Source organism: Mastigoproctus giganteus, chromosome 6 (assembly GCF_048544385.1).
Source record: "Mastigoproctus giganteus isolate SK-2022 chromosome 6, ASM4854438v1, whole genome shotgun sequence".
Lineage (NCBI taxonomy): Eukaryota > Metazoa > Arthropoda > Arachnida > Uropygi > Thelyphonidae > Mastigoproctus > Mastigoproctus giganteus.
In genome coordinates, this window is record NC_143580.1 from 170432768 (window position 1) to 170453911 (window position 21144).

General features: G+C 37.6%; 1 protein-coding gene across 2 annotated transcripts in view; it reads left to right on the top strand.

Moving 5' to 3' along the window:
* The first annotated feature begins 448 nt into the window (after nucleotides 1-448).
* The window catches only part of LOC150084743 (homeobox protein OTX2-like), a 193360-nt gene continuing 172664 nt past the window's right edge, over nucleotides 449-21144 (top strand). Inside the window, exon 1 of one of the 2 annotated variants that reach the window (XM_090375479.1) lies at nucleotides 449-763. In XM_090375479.1, coding sequence (XP_090231605.1) covers nucleotides 670-763 — 94 coding nt within the window. In that variant the 5' untranslated portion in view covers nucleotides 449-669. The remainder of the gene's footprint in view (nucleotides 764-21144) is intronic. The other variant, XM_090375478.1, reaches the window with a different exon arrangement.

Below are 21144 nucleotides of genomic sequence, written 5' to 3' on the forward strand. Positions count from 1 at the left end.
ATATTCGCGGTTCGCCATCATCCACTCAGCACAAGCGTACTAAACATGCAATGGTTATAGGCTAAGGGTAAAAGGGAGAACACGCCTTCTGGTTGGCTGCTGTGAGCGAACGTTTCCTCTGGGAGGCGGAGCAGTTGCAGTCGCCATCTGGCCGTGTCGGACGGCCGAGAACTAAGGCGTGACGGACAGGGCCAAACCCCGGGTGGCGAGAGGGAGCCCGAATAAAGCTGATGGGCCTGGCAATAACAGTGGTGGCATAGCAAGAACTGCACACGGCTTAGTCAACTGGGCGCGACGCCTGGCTGCACGCACTCATGAGTCCTCCAGATCCAATCACTGACAGGGGACTGTGATCTCCGAGTTGTGGTAAAAAAGTTTAGTAGTGGGGAACAGAATCCCCGTTCAAAGTGGGACCAAAAATTTAGTTGAGTAAGGACGGCAACACCAACCGTAAAACTGTGGCCCAACTTTGAGGACGTTCAGGGCCGAGGGAGTGGTGGGGACGGCTTCAGCCCTGCACTCACCGGCTTTCTCTCTTACCGGTCCGGCCCCGGTCACCAGCTCTGTGGCGCCAGTCCACCAAACACCGGCACCGTGGCGTTCCAGCCAGCAGCTTCGTCCTGTGCCCCTTTCTCATCGCCAGCAGGTCAGACGACAGCAACCTCAGGCATGGCGTACCTGAAGTCACCTCCTTACGCCGTCAACGGCATCGGCCTACCATCGCCGGGCGTCGACCTCCTCCATCCCACGGTGGGCTACCCCGGTAAGCCGCTTAGCTCGTTTCTTTCCTTCCTTTTCCTTACAAGCAGGTCTTTCTGTACACGGTCAGGGCCCGGGCGACTAAGCCGCCCTATCAGGGAATCGCTCTGCTTATAGGCTACTTGAGGCGGCTCCCAAGCTCGTGAGCAGAGCATACAAGCTCAGATACGAAATACGTGTTCGGTAATAAAGCCGATTACTTTGGTGGTCTGACGGATGTTATGCGCTTAGAGAAGAATAATTGTAGCGAACTGGTAATCTAATACGTCATGAATGAGAGAAGGAATTAGGGTAAACAGAGTAGTTGAATTGAGCAGAGAGACGCGGTAATCCGCGTTTACTTTTTTTTGAAAGCCTAATACCACTTAGGATGACGCGTTATCCGATAAAGGTGTCTTAGTGCTGTAATCACTAAAATCTTCGGGCTTATTGGCTAAACATGTAAATCCCTGGTGAAGCTCTTTAGTTATTTATTGAAGGGATTCTTATAAAGGCTGGGTTCTCGCTGGTCATAAGGTAGTCTCACTCAGGGCTCGTGCTACTTCACACTGCTGTTCGATAATGATAAAACGTCCCAGTGATAACCTAGACGGCGGATGCGTGTACTTAACTGTGACCTCTAACAAGGGAGCGACGGTGCAATAAGACATACCGGGTGTCCGAAATTTTTCTCCGATGTGTCACGGAATAGCCTTAGGCTGCGCGTGTGATTGGAATTTCGGGTCACTAACCAAGTCAATGGTCTTTGATTTAACTGGATAAAACTGCCTTCCGCTTCTGTAATTACCCTAAAGGTAGGTAATGACTAAATTAGCGGAAGGGGAGGGGGAAGGGACGTTGTGGGATTTTCTTCACAGCGAAGACAAGGTGATAAGTGAATATGCGGCTCGCCTACTACTATGGGTATTATATATAAAAAGGGGAAGCGCAACTGTTTATGAAGGAGGAATATTTAGTTGGCCTTAACTTAATTAATGGAAATTTAATTCGTTACCGGTTCCCTGACGGGGCAGTTAGTCGCTAGGCATTACTTTATCATTAAAGTATAACTGAATACTTTATTTATCTTTATATTTATTGTATTCATCTTTAATTATTGTTTGCTAATTAATTATTACTATTATATACTGATTATTAAATTATTAGATACTGATTTCTGCAATAAGTATATTATGCATGAAACGTTATATGTCTTTATATTTCAATCGTTATATATCTTCATGTTTTAATCGAACATCATTAGAGGTACGTTGACTATATTAATTGATGTGACCTTGAACATATTCGCGTTTTCACTCACCATAACAGTAGTCTAAAAGTTTCTTAATGTATTTTATTACCTCTTTACGACCACAAGATTCTGCAGAAAAAATTTCAGCGCGACTAGCCGTTAGCATTTCTGTAAAGATCCTGCATATTAAATAATGTTACACATACAGCTTTATGAGATTTCATCATACGGTAACTCAGCATTCTGGAATATTCACCACAAGAAAACTGCAAACACAACTACTAAAAGAAAAGCGATAACTTTAAAAATATCATTCGTATAGGTTAGGCAATACTGTACCATTGCCTGTTTCTTTTGTCTATAATCACTATTCGACGATTAGGTATTTATTTTGAAACAGAAGTGTAATCATTTTGAAACGGAAGTGTCGATACTGAACACCGAATATGTTAACGGCATATATTAGTTGGATAACTCCGTGTATTCCTAAAAATCCAGAAACCCGGGTGCTACAGAACCATCAGTTTTCTACAGTGCGTGGGTATACACGCAACCAATAATCGTTGGTACTAGTGGTTAGTAGTTATTGTTGCACAATGGAAAACACATTCCGAAAAAACTGTTATTTTTTTTCACATAAGAATACATCGTATTCGCTCTCTTCCCTAGAATTTCGTCCTCGACATTTCCCTATGATTATAAACATCGTTAAAAAAAATCAACTGATTTTCTAGAAAAGAACGAAGGAGTATTTTCAAAAATAAAACATGGATTTAGTAGCTAAATAAGTGCACCTAATGTAGTTACATCCTATGCTCCTATGCACGAAATAAGTTAATAAAATCATCTGTTCCGTCGACATTTGCAAATATGATCATTTGGATTAACTTACAATGCCAAAGAATATCTCCTCCTTAGGTTTTAATCATAACGATTTAAAATGATCGGCATTTTAATCCTAAAACCTACGTATTCCACATTTTACATCTACACCTAGTAACGTGGCCAATCCGTTAGAAATTCCATTGTCGCTTTACACACCTGCACAGGAGTGAGTGCAACTCGTAAATAACATTAGTGCAGAAGTGCAGTAGGGCGTTCTCACAATATGCTGCAAATAGACACCTGTAGTGACATTATGCGCTTTTGTGTTTGACCTCTATGAACACAGTTTCCCGAATAGCAGTTCTACGCGAGCATCTTGCGACAGGGACGTGAGCATCCCCGAGGCTGGCTGACGCGTCAGTTAACGGAAGAGAAAAGGTCCGTGCGGGACGGTAGCCTTTCCGTCAGTCGGAAATCGCTCCGGCGAAGATCACGCTATAGGAAAAATTCATCCACATTGCTTTCAATTTCTTCGGGTTCCTTTTCAATTCAACCCCCCATCTCGCGCAGACACACTGAGATTTCCCCCCCCCCCCTTCAGATTGAGAGCATCCAACGATGAAGAATGCAACTTCATCGTCAGATGCTCTCGATCTATTCTATTTTGAGTGGTCCGTTCTGAGGCCAACCATAGCAATTCCCTGAAATATTTCTAACTACATATATTTGTTTTTGAACTTCACAGTACGTGTTTTATGACAACTGATCTACTTATAAGGCCAAAATAAGAGAATCTTAAAGGATACTCTTCATTAAAACGGAATGCACCAACTAACCAAGTTAAAAATAACTTCGGAAAAAGCTGCCAGATTACTTCAAAAGAGTATGTGGGGGGAAAGAGACGATGGCTGCTGGTTATTATTACTCGTAATTTTCCATAATCCATGCGATGGTTAGTAGTGGCTGCTTTGATTCGGAAAACTGTACGGCTTTCCGAGAATAAAGAAAAGTGGCAATCCTCACAGCAATTCTTCTTCCAATATCCAGCCTTTTTAATTCATCATAAACACTGTCAAAATTATGTGCCTTTTCTTTTGTGAAGGTCAAATAAAAATGCAACCATTAGGGAAATGGTATTATATTACATCACATTAATTGCTGTATCTTGGCTCGCGTGACGTACAGCAATTATACTTTCGTTTCGTGTGCTGAATATGTGTGGTTTAACGTCAGATTGTACTTACTGAATCTGTACGAAATAGGAAATGGATGATGAGGTGCAAGGCGATAAGAAAGGGCAGGTAATGTCGTTTTTACCATCAGGTGACGCGACAACATTTAACGATTTAATGAATGACAGCAACGTCTGTTTCGCTATCACCTAATTCAAGCCACGCGTTCCTCATTACAAAAATAAACAATGTTTTCAGTCTAACGGGACAATGACTGACGGCAGGCAGTGATTGATAGTGACAGTGATGGACGTCAAATTGCCTACTGCCCACCGGAAAAGACAACTTTGTGAAGATATCGCAACGTACACAGGTAAAAAAAAATCACACTACCAAAGGACAATCCTGTTTATTGCATATAAAATCCACCGGGTACACATATTTCAATTCTATTCCATTTCTGACCATTACAATTTTTCTGGACATCTTTGTCAACCCTGAGCAAAATTTAACAATTGTACTTTTAATTCCAGAAGTGTGGCAAGAGAAAATTAGGATGCAAAATATAAATACTCTATATATGACTCGCAACAAATAAGATCTTTCTAGAGAAAAGCATTATATTCCAAAAGCAGGAGGGGAACTAGTTGTTTTCTAGCCCTCCAACGCGATGCGGAATGGCGCCCTGGACATTTCATGGTCAGATATTCCTTTCATTTTCATGTGACACTAAAAGACTTTTATAACTTGATTTGTCTAAGGAATTTCATAATTATATATAACTTACACTGGTACATCTTTACTGCTTAACATAATACACTCTTCCGAAAACATTACCCGAGGCGGTAGCCTGGGTCAGCTGTTCAGCGAACCTGGTCTAGACCTATTAATATTTGTTTATTATTCATATTTACTTTAACATGGCTGTGAATTTCTTCAGGATTGTATTCCGAAGAGAAACTTCTTACAACAAAATTCACTAACTAGATCGTCAATATTAAATGTGTTGAAATCAGAACGGGTAGTTTCATTTATTGCAGAAAATGACTGATTCAAACAAGAATTACGTCTCACAAAGTATTGTGCACCGTTAGAAAGTCTTGAGTTTCAACAAACTGAGGAAAGCAACTTGCAGCTAATGCAACTAAATTTTTCGATGAAATTTTACGCTTACAATACGATGAACTGATGTGAGAAGCCGTCCTTTTTGTCTTACGGCACATGGATTCTATACTGTGGAAAATAATTTCGATCATATAAACCTATATCAAATTCACTCAGTTAAATACAAACGGACGGTGCCTTAGGCTTCCAAACACAAAATTTTCCGAATTCTTTGAATCCCGTGTTCTTGTCTAATTATAAATCGTTTACGAAAGACATTTTTTTTTCATCGCTGGACCATTTCGTTAACAAAAACTTAATAAGGGAAGACATTTCATCAGTGTCTAATAGAAATCCTAAAGATTACTTATGCACATTAAAAATCATTAAGAAGAATTGATGGTTCATTCAGTAACATTCACAATCTTCAAGAACACTGGAATCCAATGATAAATGTCTCCTCTACTTTCTTATTTTAACAAATAAGTTATAAATATGCGGTGTGCATGATTCAAACTTGATTACTCAAGACAGCTACAAAATTTAAATGTTTTTTATACTCCGAGAGAGCTAGATTGGGGCAGGGGAGGTTAACACAGAGAGAGAGAGAGAGAGAGTACAAAAAAAAAAAAACAAAAAAAAAAACAAAAAAAAACACCATATTTAGCAGTCGTGGATGTAGATCTAAATATAAAGCATGCGTTTTTATAAAAGGCGGACGTAACTTGCCTGTCCATACACGCCAGCAGACATTTAAAGTAATATAACTGCACATCTACATGCAGATAAGAGAAAGATAGAATTGGTAACAAAACGAAACAGCAGTAACAACTTTAAGCGAATCCGTCAGATTGAGGGACACTTAAATAAATAAATTTAGCTATGGGAAACAAGAAAAACCAAAGTTATCTTCGATGGATCACGCGTCTTCCGGTGGAGAAAATGATATTAACTGGAGCATTGTACAATATTTACACTTAGAAAGACATATAAACTATTCTATATAAACTAATCTATAAGTGTGCAATACAGGCGGCATGGGTTTTCTTAATATGGAAATAACTGTGTTATTTTCAAGTAACTTACTTCAATTAAACATGTGTGTTCATATAAGAACACTAGACGTGAAGTTAGTTGCACCTGAAAATGTCAGTTCAAACGGAAGAACTTAAGTTTTGACACTGCTGTTTCAAACAGCAACAACATCGAATGATTAATTCACAAACTGAATGAAAATCTGATGGAAAAGAACAGAGAAAAGTTAAGACCAAGAATCTAGGTTCAGATACGTTCTCGTTGGTTCTCTCTCTCTCTCTCTCTCTCTCTCTCTCTCTCTCTCTCTCTCTCTCTCTCTCTCTCTCTCTCTCTCAAAAAAAAAAGGTAAATTAGGTTGTTTTTTGTTGTTGTTGTTTTCTTTTGTTTCACAATGCCAATTTTAAATAAAATTGCCATTCTGAAACAAAGTACATCGCGGCATGGCATGTTGGCCAATGCTCGTCAAAAGTTCATTCAGTGTGCGAAGTCTACACGTAAACAAAACATACAAAAAAGTTTAAAAAATGCGCCTAACATCTTTGAGGTGTTCACAAACATTAATGACACTGGCTATAGAAATGTAACTGCTGAAAAATATTGAAAGTTCAGCCATGTTTAATAACAACACTTGTTAACACGAGAAAGATAAAATATATTTACTGCCAAAGATCTTTAAAATGTGTGATGGGGGAAGGGAATCGTATCTTAACCGTGATTAAGAAAAACCATTGACTACAACATTCCAGTTATTATCATACTCGAAATATCACCGTATGTGTATGGAATGAGAGGAGAGACGTTTCATCTCAAACCGAGAAATGATTTTATTGAGTGCGAGTCAAAGAATCCAGTCAAAGTATCCAAGTCAAAGAATCAAAGCGAATCGATTACGATCATAAAATAACTGAAGTGAATGTCAAATTATCATTAATCAGCGAAATAATTTTTCTAAAGACAAAACTGAAAAAAATCCACATTTTTTATTTATGAAAAGTCATCCTCATATCGTATGAGGATGACTTTTAACGAGTTCAATTTATTCTTCCACTTTCCGCAAACCCTGGTTCATTTTTTGTTTCACCAAACAGAAAATCTTGTTAAAGTTTTTTAATGATATGGACAATCTTTCGAAGGCAACGGCGTTTGGATACATCTCGGTAGTTACTGACTGACGAAGGCATAAGAATTCAAACGTATGATCAAACGAATTGAAACAAATACATTTATGGAATATTGAAAATTATCAAGAATGTCCAAGTGCAGGATTTTGGTTTTTTAATCCTTAAACTAATGCCGTCTGTTAATAATAAAGTCATCGAAGAAACCCAACCCAGCAGACAGGAAGCCATGCCGATGTTCGGGACTCGGTAAACGGACACATCCCGCATCATTACGTAAAATCGCATCTCCGAGAGTCCGAGGAGCCCCACACGGCCGAAGCTGCGGCGGCACGTCTCTAAATAGAGCTGCGCAATTTTTGATTTGTAGCCCCTACTTATGTTATTATAATCCATCAAGCTTGCATGATTATAACATAATTATAATGTGGTAATGATGAGTAGACATCATCCAGCGAGTATGCCCCACCAAGGACTTGGAAAGGATAAAAAGTTTCGAGGCAACTGGAACTTTTTATATTATTTTCACTTCCAGTTATGTTTGAGGATGGGTAATTTCTTTTCTGTTTTTGCATAGCTTAAGTACTATGTAAAATCGTCATCCTGCTCCGTTATGGCGTCTTCCAAAGCTAGTTAGTAAAGGGAAACAAAACTATAATATAAATGAGCTGTAACAATTAACAGCCAAAAAGGATATAAAATATATAATTAAAAAAAAAAAAAATTTTTAACTGACGTCATCAGTTAATAATGAAAACCATCGAAGAAACCCAACCCAGAAAGTCATGCCGATGCTCAGGACTTGAAAAACGGACAGACCCATATATGTGAAATCGGTGTTCCGCGAAATGATAGCTAGCCAAACTACAAAAGATCGTTGACTAGATGAGTTTGAGTCGAAAATGTCACTGAACATGTATCCGATTCCCAAGCAGTATGGAGCTATGAGCATTTAAAGAAAAGTGGGTAACTGAAAAGGCAGTCGCAGATAAGGGAAAAACTTTGCGTCAAATCACGAGTGCTTCTACTTACAAATGGATTTGAATCCATTCGAAAGGTAACCAAACCTGGAAGCAAGGCTGTGCATAGATAACAGTGATAATCATTTTGAACAGAATCTTTTGTAACTAAAATGTGATATTTTGGTAGTATTTACTTGTATCTAAAAAACTAACTCTTACATACAGTAAACTATGCGTTTTGTATTTTGACAACCATGCGACATGTTATAAATGATTTGTACGCTAAAACTGTTAAGGGCACAATAACATCATGACTACCTGTCTAGTTTCATCTGCCTGTTCTAAATAACCTATACTAAAATACATTTGTAGTTTCTTTACTTAAAAGAAAGGAAAAGAGCATTTAAATTATAAATTTCTTCCTCCTTCCAGCTGAGCACGATAACTAGACATCCCAATTCCTCTGTGTTTGCCTTTTCTCTAGACGTTTAGGTGTCAGTTCCGCAAAGGCTTTCCACCTTTAAACCTAGAACATAAAGTTTAAGACTTCGAATTCAGAGTATATCAATTTATTACCGACAACTGTAAAAACCTTTTTATTGAATTCTCTTCATATTTCACTTGCTTATTTAGATGGGCAAAGAATTTTCTTTTTTTAAAGTAAACTCACCAAATATTATCCATTGTTCATCTTTAAAAAGCGATTCTTATTTATGAACACAATATGATAATGACTATTAACGAGTTCGATTTTATTCAAAAATTTGTAATTGTTAAATTTGTTTTATGAGTACCAGCATTTTCAAATGACAAATTCCTACTGAGAAGAGACATTTTTATAACTCTTCTATGATCAGTTTGGTTTTCAAAAGGTTAACGCCGATGTCATAGCTACTAAACGGAATTTGGTAAAAGGGGTAAAATGAAGTGATTGTATAGTTTTAATACTCCTAAACATCTTTATGGTTAGTACTATCCGGCAATTTGTTTTATGTGTAATGAGCATCAGGGGCGTTTCGCGCCCTTAAGCTACCACATGCAGATTTTGTTATATTATTACACAATGATAGTCCCATGAGTGCCGCAGCATGGTAGCGTAAGCTAACCCTCTCACTTCGGCGATACGAGAGAGTAGCACCCTGGTACGAACCGACCATGATGAATAAGCGCAATCTCCGTTCAGATTATAGCAGAATTTCTGTAGTGTCAACATAAGATCTCTGTATAATCGTGAAAGCTCATCACGATGGGAGTTTAATTCACGTGGTGATATACAGACAGTATCGTAAGTTAGACTTAACATCTTTAATTACCATAACTCTTCATAAATAGGAACCAAATAATTACTATTAATATTCATGACTGTGTACAATAGTTAATCAAAAAGTTTGTATTTGATTAAGAAGTAATTTCTAAACTGGCTGGAAACTTTGAGTGGGTGTAGCTCTTTGAAGTACTGTATTCTGAAATCTGCATCATTACCAGACTAAAATTACCTTTTTATCGGTATATCATACATAACAGACATTAGCAATCTCTGCTTTAGTGGTCTGCTGAATTAAGAGTGGCCGAGGTGCATATGAAATTGTAAACCTGTCCGATCACCAATTAACCATTCTTTCAAAGGAAGCTGTAAAGTGAGTGACTCTCTTATCAACGATCGTCGCATGACCTACAGATGAATATCTAAGTCGGCTGGTACTTCGTTCAATAGTAAGTAGGTACTAACAAATCATTTAATGTTTACGATACACAAATGCCGAAAGAACAAGCAATTCAACTGCGAATATCAACGGAATTGCTAAAAGTTTACTGCCAGGATATATTATATATTTCTTTTTGATTTACTACCAAAGGGAAAATATGGATAATTCACTTCGCTTTTTAACACTAAACTGCAAAGCAACGTTCCGTAACAGTATGATGGGTTTGCTACTTATCATTCATTCATTTCGAAGTTTGAGTTCGAATCCCGTCAGAAAATGGAGGAATGCTTAACGAGCGTCTTCAATATCGGGTCTGTAATTGGCCGACTCAGACAGGAAATAATATTTTTCTCGGAGTTATTACGAGAGCTTCAGTCTGCACAACGTGCAAATCGGCTTGTGAACATACACCTATATAGATATAGCACACAATATGCCACACGAACTAGAGAACTAACAAAAGTAGCTGATAAGCTAAAAACCCGAAATAACCAACAAACTGCAGAGAACGATTTGGAAGCACTCATCATTTTCGTTCAGATGTTTTGCACTACTATCTCGATAGCATAATCACGCCAAATATAATCACGACCAAATATGGTCGTTCTAATTAGTTATCTGTATAATGGAGCTGCCGATTGGTAGCTCCATTGAACAGATAATGAGACAGTTACTAAGGCGCTCAAGGAAAAAAATACGCAAGAAACTGAGAAGCGGCTGACTGCTTCATAAAAGCAAGGGTCCCGTCCACAGGTCTCATCTTAAGTTCCGAATATCTCTAGTCACAAACATTGTAAATTGTTTTTGTTACATGTTGTCGAACCACTCTACTGCCTTCCCCATTCATCAAATTTATTACTAATGACTTCTGCTAGTTGCTAAAATTGATGGGTCATCGTCAGGCACAGAAATTTGAGTGTTCAGGATGGTATTTGCTTTGAATACTTGTAGGACAAAAAGACTGAAATGTACTTAATGAACAAGTAATTTTTAGATGTGGGGGGGGGTGAGAAGATTCAGTGATGAACATTCTAGCGCTCCCCAAAACACGAACTCTCCATCGTACGTTTTTTATAGTAGGTATATGCAATCTCTTAAAAATGCAGTCCATATTTGAAAAACATCAATACTACAAAATTTATTCTACATTAAACTGCCAAAAAAAGACAATTCAATTATTCATTTATTTAAATAATAAAATACGTAATGCTGCTTCCTCCGTACTTGGATTAGAACGTCCGATTCTATTTTTGAGCTCGCTGAGCGTACCTCAAATGTTTATCAATCAAGTAACCATTCATTTTCGATTTTGTCAGTTTAGATCTTATACCTACATTTATACATCTGATAGTCTAACCGGAGTTTTTTTTCATTATCATAAGAAATAAAATACTTCAGTGCTTCGGAACAGCGATTTTCTTTTTTATTGAGTGGATTTAGGAGTGGCAAGGGAAGAGAAGTACTTTAATGAGATGCAAGACCCACAGAAATTCAAAATAGCATATTACAAACACACATTTATAAAATACTGTTCACCACTGGATTATCATAACACATTTATTTTCACTGTTGACTTCAAGAAAAGAAACATACCCCTGTCTAGTCTTCGTGATCAGTATTATTGTTAGCAATAGTTTCGAATTTCCTAAGGTAATCATCCAACAAGGACGTAATTAGCACATCGCTTTTCTAAAGTTTAATATTGTTTCACGTAAATGTTGAATGTTTCTAAAAAAACTCTGTTGAGAAAAATAAAAAATACTCCAAATTAAAATCAGGAGGCAGCAACTAAGTACTAGCATTTCAGTGACTTTGTGGGACCGATCCCCTTTATTTAAATATAGGAGGACTGCACAAAATCATGGCGATTGGCACATGAAGGCCAAGTAGCACAAAATTTCATTATCTCAGAATGCCTTTACCAAATGCGTCACCTCTGATATATTTACCCAATATATCAGAGTATATATCCTTTTATACCCAATATATCTTTTCTGGTCGTTCATCATGTTCTATGGTACAGATTCATCAAGAATATTTAGCTCTCACACCAGGTTATCATTTTTTAGTGACTTCTTACCATTCCACATTCCTCCCTGACATTACTGCGGTTTCGCCACATCACTCGTTCAGAAAGTTCTGGGTTCGAATCCCGTCGGAGACTGGAGCAATTCTTAACAGACCTCTTCAATCGGAGCTGCAGTTAACTGATCTAAGGCCTGGAAAAAGTGGAATTTTTCCACAATCTAGTTTTTTCAGCCCGCACAATGTGCAAGTCCGTGAGCTCACTCTTGTACAGACGATTATTAACACACGAACAAACCGAATGAACTAGAATACCATATTAACTAGAGCACTATGGCCTGATTAGTTGATGCTCCAAAAATTTCCAAAAAGAAGAAAACATAAATATGAACTTATGGTAACTACTCTCTGTCTATTTAAATCGCCGATCTCCTGGACTAAGTCGTGTCTGCAAAATTACTATTACTTGGAATATAATATAATTAAGGTGTCATAAGATGGAGATGTGAAGATCAAACGTTTTTGAGAGGTGTTAAAAAAAAAAAGGTTTAGAATACGCTTGCACAAAATATTTAGAATTCTGACTTAACTAGTAAGCATGTTTTTCAAAAAAGAAAGCCATTAAATACAGCAAGGAATAACTCTATTTGATGAAAATCTAAAAACGAAATGAGTTTTTTTGATGAAATGAGTTTCGTAGTGATTTCACTTAATAAGAAGCTGCTGCATATTCGAATATTAATTTCTAAGGAATTTCTAAAGTGACATTAGGAACAGATAATCAGATTTGTAAGTATTTTGGTTTACTAGCATCACTGTTTTTAATTGCGCACCCAAATTGTGAAGCATAAGCATCATGTTTTTTCTCCTTTAGCGAAAGGGTAGGACGAAAGTCCTATATTCTGCCTTTGGCTATATATTTGTGGATTCTCATCCCAAAAATTTACAAACCGGTCCGTAAGCACACATTTCAAGATAAACTCGAACCTTATTTATATTCCATTCATTGCCCTGTTCATGATGAAATAACCCGCTTGCTGGAATCTGCATCCATCAGTAAAAGTACCAATTGCCAGAAATACTTTAATAATAGCTTGACATCAACAAAATATCAAACACATTCATACAACCACATCGAATCGCTATTTTCTGACATTCCAAACTTCTCACCTACGATATCTTATGCTTCATTTGAAATTAAGAACAAGCACTTACGACGTTTGTTTAATCACAGTAGTTGTTATCTGAGTCGGTTGAGGAGAGAGAAAAAAAACGGCGGAAGACTGAATCCACTTTCTTTGCCAGTAGACTGCCTTAAAGCTACATTCCTTTGTTCAACAGACTGTGTTGACAAGGAAATAAACCCATAGTTCACTCTCCTCCAGTGGAGCCATGAAGTCTCTTTCCTTTTCTCTCCTTTGTATTGTCATTAGTAGAGTTGCCTCTTTAAGCCTTTTTCGGTGATTTAAGTAACATCCGGTGGCAAAAAAAAAAACATTAATTTATTATGGAATGACACGTACTAGTTAATTTAATTCTATTGTGTATAACAAAAGTCTTTCGGCCTATTTATGTGAGAGAACGTAGACATGTAATGTTTGAGTTCGTCTTCTATGCTATTCACTCGTACAATTTTGTATAATAGAGCGGATTATATTCCGTATTTCATGCTTAATAATATTTCAGTCCCCTTGGCTTAAGGCTGCTATTCATAACGAAGCCCTCAGACTTGGACTGCATTTTCTTTTCCACTTCAGAGGCCAGGATGGGTATATCAATATCTCTTGGCGCCAAAAATAATACAGCGCGCCCAGTCCCATGATTATTTTCAGCAGTTACTGTTTATTTTCTTGCGGTTTATTTGTCGATCTGTAATGATAAACTTTGCTCTGTTTAGATATATACCATATTCTTGTGAAAATATCCACCACCATGAAACTAAATGAACGGCCGGGCCATAATCACATTCTCTTTTTATCACATCCAGTAATCTTAATTCCTTTTACATATTTAGAATACCGAGTTCCAGGACTAAGTCATGTCCACGAAATCACTATTACTTATAACACAGATAAGGAACTAAGATGGATGCGTGAAGACTATAACTTTTTCAGTAGTGTAGTCTAAGATATGTTTCTCAATGTTCAAAGTCTCATTTGTCGTTAATTAGTGAAATAAGTCATATTTTAAATTACAGGGCACTACTACTTCTGCTCAGACATTCCACGTGCTTCTCTAAACGCAAACTCCTTAAAATTACACATAAAATGTCCCTTTACAAATGTTTTATGATATTATTCAATCCTCATAATATTCAGCAAGTCTCGCCTGGTGTTGAAAGTGAAAATTCGGCACTACACGTTGCAGTTTACAACAACAACAACTCCTTTAACGTGGTATTTTGTAAATCATTATTTGAGAATTCGGACATTTTAGACTACGGCGCCATCTAGTGGCATTAATTAGCGATAAGGATGTTTCGCAATTTGTAGATCGTTTTCTATAGCTCACGGATAGGAGCTTCCTACCCAAGGGTTAAGAATTTGTAAGCCACTAAGTGAAACCCACAGGAGACAAAATGCGAAAGTTGTGCGGTTATACCAGCACAAGGCAGGAAATAACAAACTTTATAAACTATAGGCTTGTTAGCAAAGCTTCATTTTTCTTTTCGTCACTTTAGTGCCTTGTTCGGTGGTGATAATAGCAATGAACACTATCTGACACAATAACCACCGTATTTAGACCTACGGTAGCTCGACAAAAAGGATCGCCTACGAGGACAACAGAGGCTGCTGCCTCACAGCTGTTGGGTTTCCCCACCTGCCTCGTTAGTGTACAGCGGACCGTAACGGTAACCCAAGTAATGAGGAGTAGAATACCCTAAGGGTTTTTGAACGGTGTTAAAATGAAAGAACGGAAAGAGGAGGGTGGGTGGAACGATGTAAATGAGAAGCGAACAGATAAACATATCAGTAAGAGGTTTGTCATAAAGCAGTTTTCGACAGTGTGTACACGTGAGTGAATTTCATGCCGCGCGCAACAGCAAGTTGATGGCGAAGTGCACAAACTGGCTTGCTGTTAGTGATTTAATTGGGGTAGATATTAGATTTAAAAAAAAAAAAAAAAAAAAACGCGAATTATGTGATTTATTTTAGACATAAAAATACGGGCATCTCGTTGGTCGAAAAGTGTGGCCATATATAATAGACTTTTCTTCTAAATTATTTTTGGAATGTATTCCTTCTTACCTTCCCCCCCCCCTCGTTGCTAAAGTTATATGGTATTGATCTTCTTATATGGCTTTGCTATTTTGCGAACTTATTGTTACTTTATATATTTCAGTGTGTGTGTGTGTTTTATCCTCAGTACGAGACTAAATAATGAGACTGGCTGACCACGTCCACTAATGCTAGTCTAAAAGTGTGGTAACACGGATTCCACAGCGTCTACAATGTGTGTGGAAATGTATATTACATTATTTTTGTTGCACTGCGGCCGTTAGTCCGAGATAAGCAAAGAAAAAAGCTTTTGCGCAGCATCTTCCAGACACTACTAAGTTACGATCCACTGATTGTAGATATCATGGAAGATGCTGTTCCTCGCCATCATATTTCTCGAAAACATTAAATGATTCTTCTAAACACATCTATCACCACGAATAAAGTGACTTCGTGAATGATACCGTTATCCTACAAATAAATAAATAAATTTTCTGTTTATACTCCGGGACGACCAAACGGTCAGAGGAGTTTACAAGATACACAGAATACAAGAAACAGTACCGTATTCAGCAGTCACGGGCTTGAACCCCGGTCACTCAAGGCACGTGTACTTATGCACCCGCGCGCCTGACCACTAGGCTACGGCATCAGAGATACTCATCATTATCTGAAAAACAGTGGTATGAGACTTCCACGATACTGTGTTCTCTCCAGTACTTAAACTACTATGCTAAATGAGCAATGGGACCAAACCAATTCCATGCGAACATTCTCAACACACACAGTAACTCCGCTCAATCCCGGCTTATGCTATGGAAAGGACGCTTGCCATATCTGTCAAATGCTTTAGCCATACACGCGGCTTTTAAGAAGAGTACAGCAAAGAGTGAAGTAGATCTTATACCACCAAAGCATCTTTTAAAATAAAATAGTCCAATATTCCACAGTTCAATTGGTAATCTTTGCATCGCTGCAGTCTTTTCATCTAAATCGATGGTTCTCAGACTTTTACAGCTGATTGCACCCTTTATAAAATTATGGCACCACCATGCCGTGACGGGACTAATTGTACGTATATCATGCTGCAATTAGAGATTCTATTCTATGCACTATCGTTAGCGGCACCCATTTAAACAGGTCCATAACTTGGGCATGGTGACGATGGCCTCCCAAATTACGAACACAAATTTGTTACAGTAGAACAGAGTCCTTCAACTCAGTTCTACTGAAAAAGAAATTCCCTTGAAATTCTTCTACAGTAAATTTGGTTAACCGAATGACCAGTTATCCAAACTGAAGAGACAGGCGGATGAATTTCACGAAGTATGTTTCTCAACTCAGACAATTTTCTCAGAACGTAAATTCAATTCATCACCAGCCATTTTCAATCCACTACAGGATGAAGGCCTCTCCAACAACTTTCCAGTTCCTTCTGTTTTGTGTAATGGCCATCCATTTACTACACACGAAATTATGAATTTCGTCTGTCCATCTCCGTCGTCGTTTTCCAGGTTTTCTTTTAGCTCCTCTTGGGTACTATTCTGTTATTTTCTTAGTCCATCTGTCATCACGTCTTCGAGCTATGTGTCCTGCCCAAGACCATTTTAGTTCTTTAGTTTTGATAAGAATGTCCCTTATTTCAGTTTGCTGCCTAATCCATGTGTTTCTCTTCTTATCTAACAGTCTGATTCCTAATATAATTCGTTCCATTTTTCGCTGTGTAGTTCTCAGTTTCTCTTTCATTCTTTTGGTGAGTGCCTAAGTTTCACTTCCATAAGTGATGGTGGGGAGTATATACTGGTTCATTATTTTACGTTTCAGACAAACTGGGATATTGCTCTTCAGTATGTGACTATATTTCCTGAATGCTATCCATCCAAAATTTATTCTTCTCTTGGCTTCCAGCCATTCATCATTACTACAGCTAATGACTTGTCCCAGATAAGTATATGAATCCACCTTTTCAATTACTGCTCCTTCAATCAATATAACCCTTTCTGTGGTATACTCGTACATCATTACTTTTGTTTTAGCCATATTCATCTTTAGTTCGAAATCCTTACTAACTCTGCATAACTGATTAAGATTTTCCTCTAATTCTTTGGGATTATGGCTTATGATCACAATGTCATCTGCAAATCGTAAATGGTTTAGGTACTCTCCATTCACATTGACTCCTTTCTGCGACTAGTCTAATCTTCTGAAAGAGCAGTAAACAACTTCGGAGATACTGTCTCCTTGTCGAACTCCTTTCTCAATTTTAAATTTGCTACTGTCTTTGTCTAGTCTAATAAAGGAGGTAGCGTTCTCATATATTTTATTCAAAATCATAATATATGAGGTTGTTGTTATTTGGTTTTTAGGAGCATTAGCAACTAAGGCCATATTGCTCCGTGGTGATATGCGGTGGTCATTCCCTGACCTTTCCGCATTCTCCCTATTTGGTGGTCACGGGCTCGAACCCCGGTCTAACCAAGAAGCGTGTGTTACGCACTGCTGCTCCTGCCCACCTGACTACGGAGGCGCCAATATATGAGGTACCTATGCCTTGTCTTTCCAGTACCCAAAACACTGCCTTATGCTGTATAGAGTCAAATGCCTTTTCATAATCCACAAATGCCAAGAATAATGGTGTTTTAAATTCATTTGCTTTCTCCATTAGCTGTGATATTACGTGAAGCTTTCTCCATTAGCTGTGATATTACGATCCATAGTTGAGAATCCTGTCCTAAAGCCAGCTTGCTCTTTCGGTTGATTCTCATCAAGTATTCTTCATAATCTGTTAATAATGACCCCTGTGAACAACTTGTAGATGTGGGATAACAAGCTAATTGGTCTATAATTTCCAATTTCTGAAATTCTTCTACAGTAAAATACTGGTTAACCGAATGACCAGTTATCCAAACTGAAGAGACAGGCGGGTGAATTTCGCGAAGTATGTTTCTCAACCCAGACAATTTTCTCAGAACGTAAATTCAATTACACAGATCCAATGACTGTTAAAATAAGTTTATGCACTTATTGAGTCCATCAAAAAAATAATAAATAACTAAAATTTTCTGAAAGTTCGCGGCACCCCTACGAAACATATGCGGCACCAAATTGCGAACCAATGGTGTAAATTATTGCAATTATGAAAGTTTTATAGCTGTACCAGCTACCCAACCATTCCGCACGTCTAATGAATATAAATTTGCTCCTACTAACTTTGACAGTGAGTCAGCTGAGTCACACCAGAACATCTGTAGAGGCATACAGATCTAGGCAATACTCTTAACTTCGAAGCAGTCAGTATTGATAACTGCAGCGATATTCTTAACCTTTTGGTAATACACATACGCTACTCTATCTAATTAAACGGCCTCCCTTCCTCTGTGTACCCATGTGGATACATGAGAGGGAAGGTGGAGATATGTACTACTGGTTTCGAACTACTATTCTAGAATTTCCTGGACTGAATAGAGTGTTCTCTGGTTTTCCACGAGTTAAACTATACATTTCTAGATGACGACCTTGAACACTTCCGTAAGTGCCATGGTGTACATGATTATTGTTGCCCAAATAGTCGCGCACAACGATTAACTCCTGGCGCAGCATCAATTATTAGTATGTAAGCACAGAATTGTGCAATATCCGCAATTATCACGGGCCTACGAGTGCAAAAGAGGTCATAAGGCATAAGGAGGACCATTTGTGGGCCAAGTTCCTCTTTTCCACATGGTCATTTGAGACTGAGCCCTAAATAAGCCATTAAAGTTTGCAAAGAGAGAGAGAGAGAAAGAAAAAAAAACTCACATGGTGGTAATTTCTCACATTACGAACTATTGGGTTAGGTTCAAGAGAGTCTCTTAAAGAAAGAGTAAGCTGACTGTACGCTGTGACCTGGGCCAGCATAAAGTACCGATGAACCCGGCAACAACTTGCGCGCGGAAATCTTAAGGTCACCTTGGCTACAATCCATTTCTATATGTTATCGCTGTCTAGTATACATATAGCAATAATATATAATTCTTCTTAGACCGAAAGATTTTCATTCGAATTTGAGCTAGCGCTCTCAAGATTCCGATTTATTTCGGGGTTTTCCCCCGATTATTCCGGTGTTTTTTATTCTTCACGAACGGCCCTGAATACACACAGCTAAAGACCTGTATACTCAGGCGCAGAGGGCAATGGAAAACCACTGAAGTAGCCTGGATAAATTCTCAGGATCGAAGACCCTACTCTTGGGCAGAATACTTACTAACCAACCATGTGTGATAAACTGAGCAAAATATCTCTTCCTACATTTACTTTTAATTATAGTAAAAAGATCTCTACAACAATAATTGTAAACATTGTTTTTAGTATTTACGAGTATATTTTAATGTAAGAGTTCTTTTCACTTAAAAAAAAATAAACGCTTCTGTCTGATTATGATTATAAGATATAAACATCTGGATGGTATTTTCTTTCTTTCTTTTCACTGTTCTTTTTTATTTTATTATTTATTATTATTATTTTTTTTTTCGATTAGTATCAATTATTGAAATACAGAAATATATTAAACCATTGTTGGGTCAACATGGTATATCCTTTGATCGCTTCGGGAATTATTCCCTTTTCAGCGGATCACTTAAGAGTTTCATCATTTTATTTCTAATAGCCTAACCTTTGGCAAAAAGTAAATACCGATAATTAATATTATTTATTTCTATTTCTTCATTCTTCTTCGGTTTTCTTCATCATGGCAAATACGCGCACCTACAGTCCATGGCAGGATATACGTTTCTCAAGCAGAATCACAATTATTGGTAATGAGCAACGAGAAGCAGGCAATCGCCACATTTCGCATTCAATAATACAGTGGACGCTATTACAAATTTTTCTAATGTAGTGCTATTATGTGTACTTCAACACCATCGATAACACAAAATAACCTATCTTTACATTTTACAGTAAGTGGGGGAATTCTAATGAAATATAAAGTTGAGTAAAATCACCTCATTCCACGTTATAAGTAAAATCATCATAATTTATTAGTTATTTTTCTACATAATTACAGAAATTCAATCTAGTTTAGATAATCTCTTACTATTTTTACTGTTTAAAATTCTTTTGGAATTCCTTATCAAGTATAAGAAAATAAGCAGATAGAGTTAGTGATATGTATAACTTTGAAGTGTAATGCACTAACAGTGCCAGTTTTAAGCACGCAGAGATGGTCGCAAGAATCTTAAGCCTAGAAAAGTGACCTTCCCCTTCAAAACCCAATGTAAACTATCCTTATATGTTATTTCGTAACATCATTTTGATTATTATTGGTTTACGGTACACCAATATCTTGGCCACATCGAGGAAGTGTACGTTCACGGACAAATCTGCATGATGTGCTGGCTGAAAATCCCAGAATGACTTTCAGTAAAACACTACCCCATCTGCCTGTGATCGGCTAACTGCAACTTAGACTGAAAGGAACTTCAGAAATTCCTCCAATCTCTGGAATTCGAACCCAGGCCTCTCCGGACAAAGCAGCTATTACGGAAGACCACAAGTCTTAATATCATGACTCTTAATATCAGTTCAAGCAACTAAGAAAACAACAACAAAGCGAAAAACATACCATGACCGTACAGTGAAACAAATGGGACTGACTCAAGAAACGAATCTGGCAGAGAATTTTTGTCATTGAAGCATAATGTTCCTGATTCATCTGTTATTTAAAATCTGTTGCTACTTTTTCATTTTTATTCTTTGCTTTCTTTGATTCGCTTCTAGTCTCTCTCTCTGGTAATATTTATTTAAAATTATATTCTGTACACATTACTAAAACTGATCATGTTATTCTTGCGAATCTTTAAATACAGTAATGTCTATTGAAATGAAAATTTCCAAACTAATACATAACAGAGTGACTGTAGTGTATTTTTTTTTTATATCGAAATAAAATGAAATAGCGTATTTGCTGTCACTGCACTTGAATAATGTCTCCGTGTTCTCGGGTCATGAG